Source organism: Pristis pectinata, chromosome 3, assembly GCF_009764475.1.
Source record: "Pristis pectinata isolate sPriPec2 chromosome 3, sPriPec2.1.pri, whole genome shotgun sequence".
Classification (NCBI taxonomy): Eukaryota; Metazoa; Chordata; class Chondrichthyes; order Rhinopristiformes; family Pristidae; genus Pristis; species Pristis pectinata.
This window is the reverse complement of record NC_067407.1, coordinates 30,926,599-30,940,407: the sequence shown is the minus strand read 5'-3', so window position 1 is coordinate 30,940,407 and position 13,809 is coordinate 30,926,599. Positions and strand designations below refer to the sequence as shown.

Here is a 13,809-nt window from a genome sequence, read left to right as displayed (position 1 = left end):
ACTGCTTTTAGTGTGACAAGTTCATTAAAATGCAGATTGTATATATGCTTGTAATAGAGGCACTTGTGTTTGAGTTTTCAAAATTATTACTGGATTAATTTAAACTTTGTGATTCAAAATTGTAGTCTCATCAGTCCAATTGATGGCAAATCCATGGATGAAATTGCAAGTGTGAAGATATTTCATGGGTCAGAATTCAAAACGAATGGCAAAGTCATTAGATGGACAGAGGTAATGGAAAAAATGTATTCAAATATTGTTTCTGGTCACATTTTGCGTAATTTTTGGATGTCGAAGAATGGGCCCCACTTTTTGTTAGGGATAGAAAGATGAATTGCTGCCTTCTGTGCTCTTCTCCTGCCAGTCAGCATTGCTTTTTGTGCTACACTATCACAGTTTTGCTTTAACCTAACCCCCCTGCAGATGTTAATTACCAAGTCTGATTCTCATGTCCAGAACGCTTGTATAAATAGTAAACAAAACAAGTTTCAGCACAGATATTGAGCCAGTCTGAGAAAATTATTGGTAACCCCTGTTATATATTATATTGTTTGCTATTCATTATTCTTGTCCTCTTACTCCAAATGGTTTTTTACCTTAGTCATGAGTCTAGTATGGTATCTTTTAGTGAAGGGGACATTATCCTTTTCTACTCTCGCTGTGTGATCATCCTTTTTGGAAGATGACATTGCCATAGGCCTATCCCTCATTGCACTTGATCAACTCACAATGTTTATATCTAAATTTCCTTTGAAGTAGTGGTGAGCCAACAGCTTGAATCTTGTTCCACAGTAAAATTCCAGTTATTTGCACAGTATTGTTGAGAGTTCCAGTATTTTTACCCAGAGATAAAGAATCGTCAGTCCTGTGCAGAGTCAGGATGGTGTGTTACTTGTGATCCCATGTTCTGTAGCTGTGGCCTTGTGTCTTTTTTAGATGATAAAGTTGGGAGATGTTGAAGGATGTTGGAGTTGTTGCACTACGTCTGGAGATATGGTGTCCTGACAGTAGCAAAAGAGAGGCCTAGACTTTTACTGCCACATTCCTGAAACCTCTACTTGCTGGCTGCAGAAACAACCTGCTTGAAGTTACAACAGCTGAATTTGGAAAGTTGATCCTGCTTGGCCCAGAGTTGGTCGACAATTCTCTGAATGACAACAGGGCCTCAAATGACACAATGGAGTAATGTGGTAGAATCTGAACAAACTCTGCCCATAAAAGTCTGGAAGCCTTTGACAAGATGGCAAAGCTCCATATTCCACTTTTGCTGTCAAAGCCTTCAAAATTATATTTAAAAAAAAACTATTTAAAATAATATAAAAAAATGAAAAATACTAAAAGCATTTAAACAATTTAAAATATTGAAGATGAAACAAATCATGAATAATGCCCCTTTTGTTTCCTGCTGTTATGAAGAGTGGGCACAGGATGAGAACGGACTCCCAGACACACATTTGCCAACTCCCTCCCACCCCCTAATAAATATTACCTCAAGAGAGGAAACAACCGCAAGATTCAGCTCCAACTGTTCAAGAGCTCAGTTGCAGAGCATAGCCAAGAAATGAGGAGTTCATTGGTAAGCTGGTGACCTCTCAGATTGTGTGGGAGTACTGGAACCTACTGCCACTTCCAGCATAATGTTAGCCATTGTATATTGATAGTGGTGAATGGAGTGCCAACCAAATAGGCTACTTTGTCTTGGCAAGTACTAGGCTTTTTGACTAGTGGAGCTGGATTAATCCAGGCAAGTAGTAACTGGTCTGTTTTTACTCCTGATGTGTTTTGCAGATGTAGATGGATTTGGTGACTCACTTGATATAAAATACTTAGTACAGTTTCTGCAGCTTTTGATGCTGCAGTAATTGTTTTGTTTATCCTCTAGATGTGGGTGGTGCTGATAAGGCCAACATTTATGAATAGTCTGGAGTTTTATTTAGCCCAGAACGGGTAAGTATGGCAGATTTTTCTTCCCTAACTGAAGCAGTGAGGTATTTATTGACAATCTATGGGTTTCATGATCACTAGTTCTTTATAAAATGACTTGGAAAATTTTAAGTTACCTGCATTTAAATGGAGGATTTAAACTTGCACCTTTGGATCATTAGCACAAATCTCTGGATTGTTTAAGTAACACAACCACTTTGATACCATACCTATGGCTGAGTCTAATAAAGTTTCTGGTTCAGTGATGAACTTGACATTGTTAATTGTAGGGCATTCAGTGATGGCAATCCTAATGAACATTGAATGCAAATAGATGATATGATATCATATTTGAATTTGTCCTGTTTCCCTAAGGGCAATTTTTTATTTTTGGAAGATGCCATTATTGGCTTAACTTTTTCTGAGGCACACCCTTGGGGGGTGGGGGTGGGGGGGGTGGAAAGAGAAGAGTAGAGGAGGATGATTTGCTTTCATTCCAGTTTTGTATTTCCCAGATGTACCACCTTTTTATTTTGATTGGTCATAGGCCAGGGATTCCAACAGGTTGCTGAAGATTTCCTCAAAGCCTCCTTGTGGGAGGGGGGTGGTGGGGGGAGTACATCTTTTGAAGCATTTACTGTGTTCTGCTGGTAACCATGTACAAACATCCAAATTGGGAGAAGGAGGTAGCCACTCAGTCCCTCAGGTCTGTTCCACCATTTAATAAGACTGATCTGATAACCTCAACTCTGTGTTCCAGGCCACCCATGGTGACCTTTCATTCCTTCCTTATTAAGAATCTGTGCCTCAAAAATATTCAGACTCTGCTTCTATTATGCTTTGAGGAAGAGTTCCAAAGATGTGCAACCTTCAGAGAGAATTTTTGCCTCGTCTGTCTTAAATGGGTGAACCCTTATTTTTAATCAGTGACTCCTGATTATTGATTCTCCCACTAGAAAAAGCATTCTCTCCCTATCCATCTTGTCAAGACCCTCAGGATATTGCACGTTTCAATCAAATCCCATCTTACTCTTTCAAACTCTGGGGGGATACAAGCCTATTCTATCTGACCTTTCCTTATAAGATAACCTCATTTCAGATATTAGTTCTCTGAACTGCTTACATTTCTCAATGTGCAGGAGAATAAGGAGGACACTCTGCTGTTAATGAGACATCGTTCTGAAGATATGAAAGTAGTCCATTTGGACCTTTTCCTGTTAGTGGGAGTAGATCAATAGAGTATCTTTGTTTTGCAGATGCAGAGTTTTTAAGAGCTCATTCTTATTTCAATGAAAAAGTTGCTAACAACTTGGAGCGTGGCCTGTTAATATGCACATATAAAGCTTTATCCTTGTATTGCAATTTGATGACGGGTCAGAGTGACAATGGTTCAGGAATGGAGGTAATGTAGATCGAGTAGTTTCCTATTGGTCCTGTAGATTACCTCTTCACCAGTGAGAAGCTTGTTGAAGGTGAGATGCAATATTGTGATGAGCAAGATTCAGAAAACAGTGATGGCACAGCCTTGCTTTAATCCCATTTTGCATGGGATTGGACCAGAAAGTTAGAATCATACCTTGCATGCAAATGTGGAGATTAATTTCTAAAGTTAGCCAAATTTGAGTAGGATTCTTCACCACTCTCTCAGTTAATTGAATCAAAGGCTTTTATAAGCTTGGAAAAGGCCATATATAGGGATTGATATTCCAATGTGTTGATGCTAATAACAGTCTACTGGAGCAGCATCTGGGGGCGGGGACGTGGAAGGAATTGACGATGTTTTAGGTCGAAATGCAGATGGTAGTTTTGTAGCTGTAGTCCCACAGCTTGGCTAAAGGTACAGCTGCTTCTGAAACATTGTTTTCATCAGTACATCTGGGATGTAGTCTGGTCCTGGTGGCTTTGCAGTAGCTGGTGCTGAATCCAAATACGATATGCAGTGAACTCATTTGTTTCAAGACTGGCCTTGAGGAGAATGAGATGAATCATCCATTTGCTTTTCCTGGCTGAAAGTACTTCATCCTTGACTTTCACATTCACTTGCTGGGGAGCCATTAATGAGGATAGGAATGCTTACGAAGTTGTCTCATTTGCTTAATTGTCTGCCATCATTCATGACTAGATGTGCTAATGTCTGATTTTTTTTTTAAAAAATTATTATTAGATTTAGCTCAGTCAATAGCATGCTGCTTGACATGTGAATGGTCCTGAATTGCATCTACATTAGGTTGCACCTCTTTTTAGGAATACCTGGTGCTGCTCTTTGCATGCTGTTCTGTATTCCTTGCTGGAATGTAATTAGTTCTCTGGCTTGGCGATAATAGTGAAGAATACACGAGATCATCAGAATATGGATTGTGATGCGAGGTAATTCTGCTTCTGATTTGCCAGCAGCTTCTCGCATGTTCTCTATTTTAACTCTTCAGTTGTGATCTAAACTATTATGTTCAGCACACTGGTATTGCTCTTGGCGTAGATGGAACTTTGTGTCCACAAGGACTATGCAATGGTCAACACTGTAAGGGACAAATGGTGGAGGATGAGTTGTTAGGTTTCCCTACTTCCACTGCATGTTGGTTACTCAGTCTGACAGCTCTGTCCTTCGTGACTTGGGTGACTTCCTGTGGTACTACTGAGCCATCCTTGGGGCATTGATGCATGACTACTCCCATCCAGAATACATATTTGCTTTTCTCAGTATTGCTTCAATGTGGAAGTGTTAATAGATTTAATAAATGGGCAGATGTAAGGACATCCACTTTGGAAGATACAATCCCTTTCTATCTATAAGTGGTGGATGCCAAAAGACTTGAGGGAACTGTGCACAGAAAATAATCAAAAGCTAATGGAATGTTAGTCTTTGTATGTAGACTGGAGTTCAAGAAGGTAGAAGTTGTGTATACTCTGGAAGGACAGTTCTGGATACCACACGAAAGGGAAGTACTCCTCCTCTTAGAGTGCAACATAGGGCACAGGTATAATTGTTATATCTGTAATTTGTAATTAAACCTATTGTATTCACTGGTATTTAAATGGGAACATGAAATTTAATCTTGAATTTAAGGTATTGAATGGAACTCGGGGTGCATTGAAACTATTTCTACTGCTTGGGGATTCTGGGGTTGAGGGGAATAGACTTGAGAATGCTAGATATTTCAGGAGAGAGAAATCTGTGTTTGGCCCATATTCCTCTAAACCTTTTCTATCTATGAATGTGTTTAAATGACTTTTCAACATTTGTACCTGCCTCTACCACTTCCTATGGTAGCTTGTTCCATGTACCCACCACCCTCTGTGTAAAGTTTCCCCCCTCACCTTGCCCTATGCCCTCTCGTTTTAGAGTCCCCCTACTCTTGGGGGGAGAAGACTGACTATCCACCTTTCCTATTTAAATTTAGGACATGCTTTTGATATGGCAATTGTTGCTTGCTCATTTAATTATAACATTGAGATTAGTAGATTTTTGGGAACCAAAGTGTTAATGGCATGTTGAAATGACAGGTATATGGAATTGGGTCACAGATCGCCCATTATCTTCTGAACAGTGGTACAGGCTGAAGGGGCTAAATAACCTGCTCCTGTTCTGATATTCAATATGGAGCAAGGATTCCTCAGCTGAGTGGGGGCAATAGATGGTAAACTGTAAGAGGATTTCTTGCCTGTGTTTAATCTGATGCCATTAAACTTTTGAGGTGCCAATTGCATGATGAGTGCTCCCAGAGCTATTGTTTCTGAACAGTATGCTATGACACTGATCTTTAGTGTCCATCCTGGAATGTTGGGTGAAAAATTGTTGTGCAACTGTGACTCGCAGGCTGTGTCTTGATTAGTCAATGGGACAGGTCTGTCAACTGGGATACAAATGCCCATGTTAGTATTGAGTATTTCACAAGGTTGGCTGACTGTGTCCAAGTCCAATGCTTTGGTCTATGCTAGATGGTTCATTTAGGTATGTTTTGAGGTAGCAGTTTGATACAATTGGGTGAATTTCTAGACTATTTGAGTAAAGTTAAAATCAGCCACATTGCGGTGCATATATAGTCACAGGACACAGGTAAGGTGGAAAAGTTTCTAAAATAGAACAAATAGATAAAAGAATTTTATTTCTGTAGTGCATCTTTTGAGAAGATTTGAATACCTTTCATTGCCATTAGCATTGAGTTAATTCATGTGCAGTTCTCTGGATTTGTGTTTTGTGGAATTTCTCCTGTTTTAACTGCTTTTTTAATGCAAAGTCTTGATGTGCTCTACGACTTCCAATGTCATGCTCACTTAGTCTGTCTCCCTGGGAAATGGAAGGAAAGCAATGTGTATTTATTTTTTTGCTATTCCACTGTCATTACTTAAGAGTTTATCTTGTGGATTCTTCAGCAATCATATATCTAAATTTTCTTGTAGGTGATCATGCTCATGAGGGGATTACAGTTTACTATTTGGGGGCAATAATTGCATTTCCTCTTGACTGCTTGAGGGTCCTGCACATGCTATTGAATGGAGGCTTGAATGCAGGGTTTTGGAAATTGACCTTGATTCTTCCAACTATGGCAGTTAGCTGTTATAGACCAAACAAAAATTCAAATGTTTTTAAAGATTTTTTTGGAATCCTTTTACCTATGGCTGTTGAAGTTGGACAAGGAGTGTTTGTGATAGAACTAAGAACATCAAATCCTTGCACTGGGAACTCTCAGACGCCCAGGATAAATGGTGGCACACCACCTTGCAACCTACCCCCCTCCCCTTCCTCCTCCTCCCCCCCCCCCCCCCCCCCCCCCCCGGCATTTCCTGCCCCATCTGCAGAAGAGTGGTTTCTACTTTGCTGTCATCAGTCACCCACGTATTCAGGAAATTCTGTTTATTCGCATCATTGTTAAATATCACACCATCAGATACCAAACCAAGTCATCCTCTGTCCCAAGAGACTGCCTTAAAGATGATGATATACTGCTTTGGTGAGGTGGGGTACAGGTTCTTCAGGTTGTTGAGAGCCTAACCTGTAATGCAAAGCTGCAGTAGATTAATAAATGATTTGATTAGGTGTTATGAAATTTTGTTTTGGTGTTGCTCAATTTGTATATCAAGGTTTTCTATCTTGGATCCTATTTATCTGAGAATTTGCAGTGAAGGGAGAGTAGTAGTGAATGTCTAGTATCGTAAGGTATCTTTATTAGTCACATGTACATTGAAATGCAGAGTGAAATGCATCTTTTGCATAGTATTCTGGGGGCAGCCTGCAAGTCTTGCCAGAGTTCTGGTGCTGACACAGCATGCCCACAACTTCCTAACCTTTGTCTTTGGAATGTGGAAGGAGACTGGAGCACCCAGAAGAAACCCATGCTGACACTGGGAGAACGTACAAACTCCTTACAGACAATGGCTGGAATTGAACCCCAGTCGTTGGCGCTTTAATAGTGTTATGCTAACTGCTATGTCCACTGTGAACTTTGAGTTTGCTATAGGGGGCTGGTTTGTTCATTTGCATAGTGGGGGTGGGGCAGGGAAGGAGAACAACCCTGGTTAGGTATCTGATAGTGTGATATTGAACAATGATGTTCATAGAATTTCCTGAATAGAATATCTTGTTGGGAGTCTGGGTGGTGCAGTGGTTTCTGCTACAGCTAGGGAATGTATTCTGAAATATTCATACTGATGTGGTTTGATATTCCTTGGTGGTGTTACTGCTCTGTGAATGACACTGGTCTGGATGCAGCAACCTCAAGTCCATTTTTGTACTTGTCCTGCGTAGGTACAGCATTCGATGGTCATTATTTAATAATTGCTAGGTTGTACAAAAGGTTGATTTTATTCTTTAAAAAGCCACTCATCTCTGAAACACGGTAAATCGTTTTGCCCTGCAAGCTCCATGGAATCCTGTGAAGTCATTTGAGATTCTGCAGTACCATACTTGTATCTTGCTAGTTCATAGCATCTTTCTTGCAGTGACATATTTTAGCTGTCAAAGGTGCTGTGAGGCATTTTCCTGCAGCTGTCTTAGTAACCCACCTGCTTAGAAAACTGTCATTCTACAGTTCAAATCACCTATAGCCCTACTCTCCTTGCCAATATCTCTGTAATATACTACAGCCCTAGAACTCCAAGATCAGTTTACCCTCAATTTTGGCTCATATTTTTAAATCTAAAACCAAGGCCCTGGAATTCCTTCCTCTTGAGAAATTCCTAAAGACCTACTACCACATCAAAGCTTTTGGTCGTGTGTCCATTCATCTGTGTGTGATTGGTTCAAATTTTGTTAGCGTGCCTATAAAATGCCTTGAGGTTTTAGGTAAATGTAAATTTTAAGTTTATGAATTGAATTCCATTTCATTTAAAGTAATTAATTAATCTTTTCTTGTTCAGGTATTTTTCCTGCAGAGTGAGGAACAGCCCAGTGATCTTAGTGACCCAGCAGATCACAGCAAACTTGCAGAAAATATGGCTAAGGCATTTTGCTTGGCACTCTGTCCCCACCTTAAACTGCTGAAAGAAGATGGAAAATCAAAACTGGGACTCCGTGTCACACTAGATTCAGACCAGGTACTAAAGTTTAAATTTTGTATTATGTCCAAGAGACAAAGTTCTAAATTGCTGTAAAAACTGGTACATCTACCTTCTGGCTATTTTTGGTGCTAAAATTAGTGCTGGAAAGGAGGTGTAGTGTTCATTTAAATCAATTAAGCATTATAGGTTTTGACTTTAAAATTTGATCTGAATTTTCACACTTAATTTTTTGCAATTTCATTGCTTCAAAGTTTAGTAAAATAGTGCATTATTTATAGAATAGGGTCTCAAAATTTTCACTTTGATCTAAAGCTTCTTGTGGAAAAGCTAAATGCATTTTAAACCCAAGGAAGGTGCATTCCTAAAATTCTACTTCTTGGGGGGGGGGGGGGGGAAAAGAGTCAGAATAATGACTTGTACACCAACCTTGGTCTTGCACAGTGCATATTGTTTACAAAAAGAGCTCAGTAGTTGATGTAGGATTGTGAAACTCCACTTTATTAATTTCTCAGATTGCATTTTTCATGAATTAAGCAGAATCATTGAGAGTTTGTGAAGGATAAATGGGGTGCTAGGTCTTAACCTGCATCACACACTTTAGATGGCTCTCCAATCTGGTATAGTTTTGAATGGAATTAGCGGAAACTGGAGTATGATGACAGTGGGAACAGAATGAAGAGATTTAAACAACTGACGTGAATATTGATAACTAATAAATGTCCTTTTTAAGGAAGTCAAGGTTAACTGTATTAAATGTAGTTCAGAGTACTCTTTTATTTATGACTTGCCACTGGCTAGAATTGAGTACTTTTGAGTGCAAAATGTCTCATTTGGTTCAATAATGTGAAGGAAATTCATTTTGTAACTGTTTTGTTGGTGTCAACCTACTTCCATAAATCTCTATTTACTTAATCAGGTTGGATATCAAACTGGTAGCAATGGACAACCCCTTCCTTCACAGTACATGAATGACCTTGACAGTGCTTTGGTTCCAGTAATCCATGGTGGAGCATGTCAGCTGAGTGAAGGGCCAGTTGTGATGGAGCTCATCTTTTACATCCTGGAGAGCTTCTCCTAGAAACCTGAAAAAGCTTTTCCATCTCACTGGTGTACATTACTGACTAAAAACCATTTGCACTTTAAACTGTTGGTATGATAAAACTGAACTGGTGCTCCATTATTGCTGAATCAACTATGCACCATGGGCCATTGTGGTTAATGTAATGCAGGTCAGGTTACCTGTCTTCAACTTTCTATAAGATGTGGACTTATTCTTTTGGTCGACTGAAGCTGTTCTGAAGCATGAATGAATTTTGATTTCTACTAGTTTACATTGTCTGAATTGACAGCATCATTCTTCAGGATTCTGAGGCTAGTTTTCAATTTGAAATAAAATAAGTACACATGGTTATAATGACACTGTCACATGAGAATATAGAAATACTTTGACCTCAGTATCACTACTTCCCTGACACAATCAGCAGTTAATATATTTAGGTTGTATATAATGTATGTCTGAAGTTTTGAAGCACTTAACCTATGCCTTGTAAACCACATAATGGGACATTGTGGTAATCTCTAGCCATGAAATAAAGGTAGTGTATAAACAAATTATTCTAAAAAACTTTTAATGACTTTCTCAGCCATACTGCATTTCGTATCAGCTGTATTAATTGTATTTGCTGGTGCATGGGCACCTCAGGTAATACTGTTCATATATACAGGGATTAGTTTTTTAAAGCCTTCATGAAAAGAATCTGCTTCAATTGGGCTATTATGGGCAGTCTCCAAATAGAGGAAAGTATCCTTGGTGCCAGAATTAAGCAGAATCTCGGGCAAATGAACTCCTGTAAGTAAATGTAAAATGTGGTTGTTTAAAAGCCAAATACACTGTATATTTGTTTTCTTGCATTTAGAAACATTTGCGATTCAAGAATAGTTAATATAAGGTAAATAAATGTTTCCTTTATTTAAAAACAACTGTAGTATTGGCTTTTTAAGAATCAGTAAATGTTATTAGCTTAGTTCAGCCTCTTTCCTTCAACTGTATATCACTGAGTGGAAATGTGGTTTTACCTTGCATATAAGACGTACAGAATCATTGTACATCTAGGTGAAATGCTGTTTCATTTCCTTTTAGTTTTTCTATTGGCAGTAGTCAAATGTGCACTTTAGAAACTGGTTACAAATAAATGGTTTCCTAATAAAACCTCTGAATACCAATTAAGTATTTATCACATTAAATACACAACAGCAATAAAGTATTCTTGCATAAATCCTGTATGTCTTTTTGTTAACTGTATTCTGAAAACTTGTATGCAACAGGTATGAGTGAGAACAGGGTAAGCTTGCACTATAAAGTTTTTTGTACCTTTTTTAAAATTAGAAAGTTGTTATTCATTAATTCAATTCAAATCAGTAAAGAGGAAGAAATAAACACTGTCCTTTGAGCATGTTGTGTTGCACATGGACAATGCCACAAATTGGAAATTTGACATAAGTGCTGGAATGCTCATCGATGCAGACAAACAGTTCATAGTCTAGGTCCATGACCTTCCATCAGAACTGATGCCCCATCTAATGTAAACAGGGCCTCTTTCTGCTTTATTGGTGACAGTTCTCAAAAATAAGATTCATTTGCTTCTCCCCCTCCTTGCCCACCATTAAAAGGTAAATTTTCACAGCAGGTGTCTGGTCTTTTGCTTGTCAAATTTATGTTGCTTCAGCTGCTCTAGAATGACTTGGTGGTGTCTATCTTTAAGAAACTTAACATTCTTTCTGGTCTCCATCCTATTATAGACATTCCTTTTATTCTCTCCACTCCACTACAATTTAAAACACTTGTTTTCTCACTTTTCCAGTTCTGATGAAAGGTTTTGGGTATTAACCATACAATTTCCCTTTTGATATGGTAAGCTAAATAGTCAGTTCTCATCACTTCACTTATGCAATTTCTGAAAGGTCTGCACAAAGCAGTATTCACATTTTTTTGTGGTTTAAATCAAGTTCTAACTAGTTACCTATTGGCTAAGAGCCAATGTTTCAGTGTACTTGTAGACACCAAATTCACTTTTGTTAATTAATACCTCAAAAATAATTTAAATTGACCCTCTTAAATTTTTGCGCACTGAAAGGATGCATTAACCAAAATACAATGTATATAAGTATAACAGCTTTAAGTTCACATGTAAAAATAAGAACCTTGTATTGATTATTTGAAAATACCAACAATCCATAAAACTACTCTTAGCTACTTCTAGTACTTAAACTAATTCTCATATGTTGAAATAGATTTGATAGGAATTTAATTAGAATCTACAGAGCCATTCAGTTTCTAAGTGCTGGGATGAGCAACAAATGTAAATTCTGTGCAACCACATCCTCTGACTGAGAATTAAAAACTTGTTACACTCTTTTCTACCTTGCTTAGCAATACCAAAGCTTAGGTGCTAGGATTCACATGTGGAGCTTCACACCCCAGCTGTTATGTTCCGAGTGCATTTTCTACCATGTCAATCATCTCCTGCACCATGAGTCCATGGAACTGAAGTGAAAACAAGTCTTCCTTAATTCTGAGGGGACTGCCAAGAGGAATGCTTTAACAACTAGAATTATTAGTCTTGTTTATGTATTTTAAAATGCAAATGAACCAAGATGTAATTAAACCTGGCTTTGTATTAGATTAACAGCTGATAACTACACTGATGTAAATTTCAGTATATTATGTTATAATACCTGATTTTAAGATTATCAGAACAAAAATAAATTGTTAACATAATGGAAACAGACATCCTCACTTAGAGGAAATTTGAGTACGCAAAGGCTCTCTCAATAACCGAATAAAAGTCAAATTAATATTTTAAACACATTTTCCTTTCACTTCTGCTTCCAGACAGTTTTCAAAACAGACTAACTGAAAGAGAAATATAACTCATTTACCATCTTGTCTGAAAATCTAAAGTGCTTTGTGATTCTAGGTACTAAAATACAAGGAGACAAGTTATAACTTTTTAAAATGCAGCAAGTTTATCAATAATTTATTTTTCATAATATTTTTCTACATTCCTTTGCTGACTCATTACATTACTAGTAGCTTTGTATTTTCAAATTAGTAATGAAATACAGCATTGTGTATTTCATATCATCTTTGGCTTTGTATGCATATATTGGCATTCCCAATAGCAGCAATTCATACTTGTATATTCTGTTCCTTTCCGTAGCAGGCGAGAGGTGCATAGATGTCATGATTTGACCTTGGGGGGGAAAAGAGAACCTACTGCATTACTGTTTTGTTAAATTAGTTTTGTCTAATATTTTTGTGTATCAACACTGTGAATGAACATTAACATAAATTTGTGTCCTCATTTTAGTAATACTCTCAAAACAAACTAGAATGCAAATTAAAATAAATGGCATGTTTACTGTGCACACAGTTACTGATTTGTAAATTGAGCAGCAAGTTCTGTAGTTTAATAGGTATGCCAGGACTTTTGTGGAATTTGCTGTTCAATTGATGCCTCTCTGCTGTTGGCTTCTCCCAAAATTATACCACCACCTCTTAGCTTACCTGTTATTTTTAAGAATTTGCTGGATTGCATGTTAGTTGCACATCAAGTTTGCAACGTAAGTTAGGACTGACAGTTCACAGCATGGTGTAATGCCAAACAATCTCCCTTGTTGGAAAATCATTACTTTGGCTACTTGATTTAAAAACATTACTTTTTTATTTGGACTATTGTTAACTTGTTCCTTCAATACATATTTTCCTTTTCTATTACACATTTGATTTTAATATACCCAAGTAACTCCTATTTTTCTCTCTTGTTCCCTCATTTTCATTGGATCAGGAGCTGCATTTGTGTCATCATTCATTTAGGTCCCATGTACTGTGAAGACAAACACTGCAGATGCTGGAATCTGGGATGATAAACAGAATGCTGGAAGAACTCAGCAGGTCAAGCAGCATCTGTGGAGGCAAAAGGTGCATGTTGCTGTTTCAGGTCAAGACCCTGCATCATGAACAGTCCCAATTTGCAGCATCTGAACCTGCAACATCAACAGGTACCTTTTGCCTCCATAGATGGTGCTTGATCCACTATGTTCTTCCAGTGTCTGTTTTCTTTGTCTCAAATACCTTTGTAGCCCTTAATGTGCCATGTGTGGCTTGTACTACTAGCAAGTTATGGTATGGAAAAACCGAACAATCCTGTAGAAAGTTTACAAGTATGCTGCTACCAGATATGACTCAAACTAAATTCCACTCTAATCTAAATAAGTCTATCCTGGCTGTTGATAATAGTTATGTAAAGGTATCTAGTAAATATTCTGCAAAACAAGACTTCTGAACTTTTCATATACTCAAATGTGCTATCAATTTCTAAAGTCATGCAC

At 37.9% G+C, this 13,809-nt stretch overlaps 2 protein-coding genes across 5 annotated transcripts in view; one reads left to right on the top strand and one right to left on the bottom strand.

Annotated features, from left to right (window-relative positions):
* LOC127568351 (zinc finger FYVE domain-containing protein 9-like) overlaps positions 1 to 9,546 on the top strand; it is a 101,591-nt gene extending 92,045 nt beyond the window's left edge. The window contains exons 16-18 of the mRNA XM_052011992.1: positions 126 to 231; positions 8,278 to 8,454; positions 9,335 to 9,546. Of these exons, the coding sequence (XP_051867952.1) occupies positions 126 to 231; positions 8,278 to 8,454; positions 9,335 to 9,496 (445 nt within the window). The 3' untranslated portion in view covers positions 9,497 to 9,546. The remainder of the gene's footprint in view (positions 1 to 125; positions 232 to 8,277; positions 8,455 to 9,334) is intronic.
* Positions 1 to 13,809, bottom strand: part of cc2d1b (coiled-coil and C2 domain containing 1B) — a 122,216-nt gene that overhangs the window by 39,126 nt on the left and 69,281 nt on the right. For 2 of the 4 annotated variants that reach the window (XM_052011996.1, XM_052011995.1), the window contains exon 24: positions 9,685 to 12,671. The exons of 1 other annotated variant lie outside the window; for it this stretch is intronic. Coding sequence is in view for 1 of the 3 variants with exons in the window: in XM_052011995.1 (XP_051867955.1) it covers positions 12,608 to 12,671 (64 nt within the window). In the remaining 2 variants the exon portion in view is untranslated. Of the gene's footprint in view, positions 1 to 9,528; positions 12,672 to 13,809 lie in introns of those variants that run through there. One more of the 4 variants, XM_052011997.1, reaches the window with a different exon arrangement.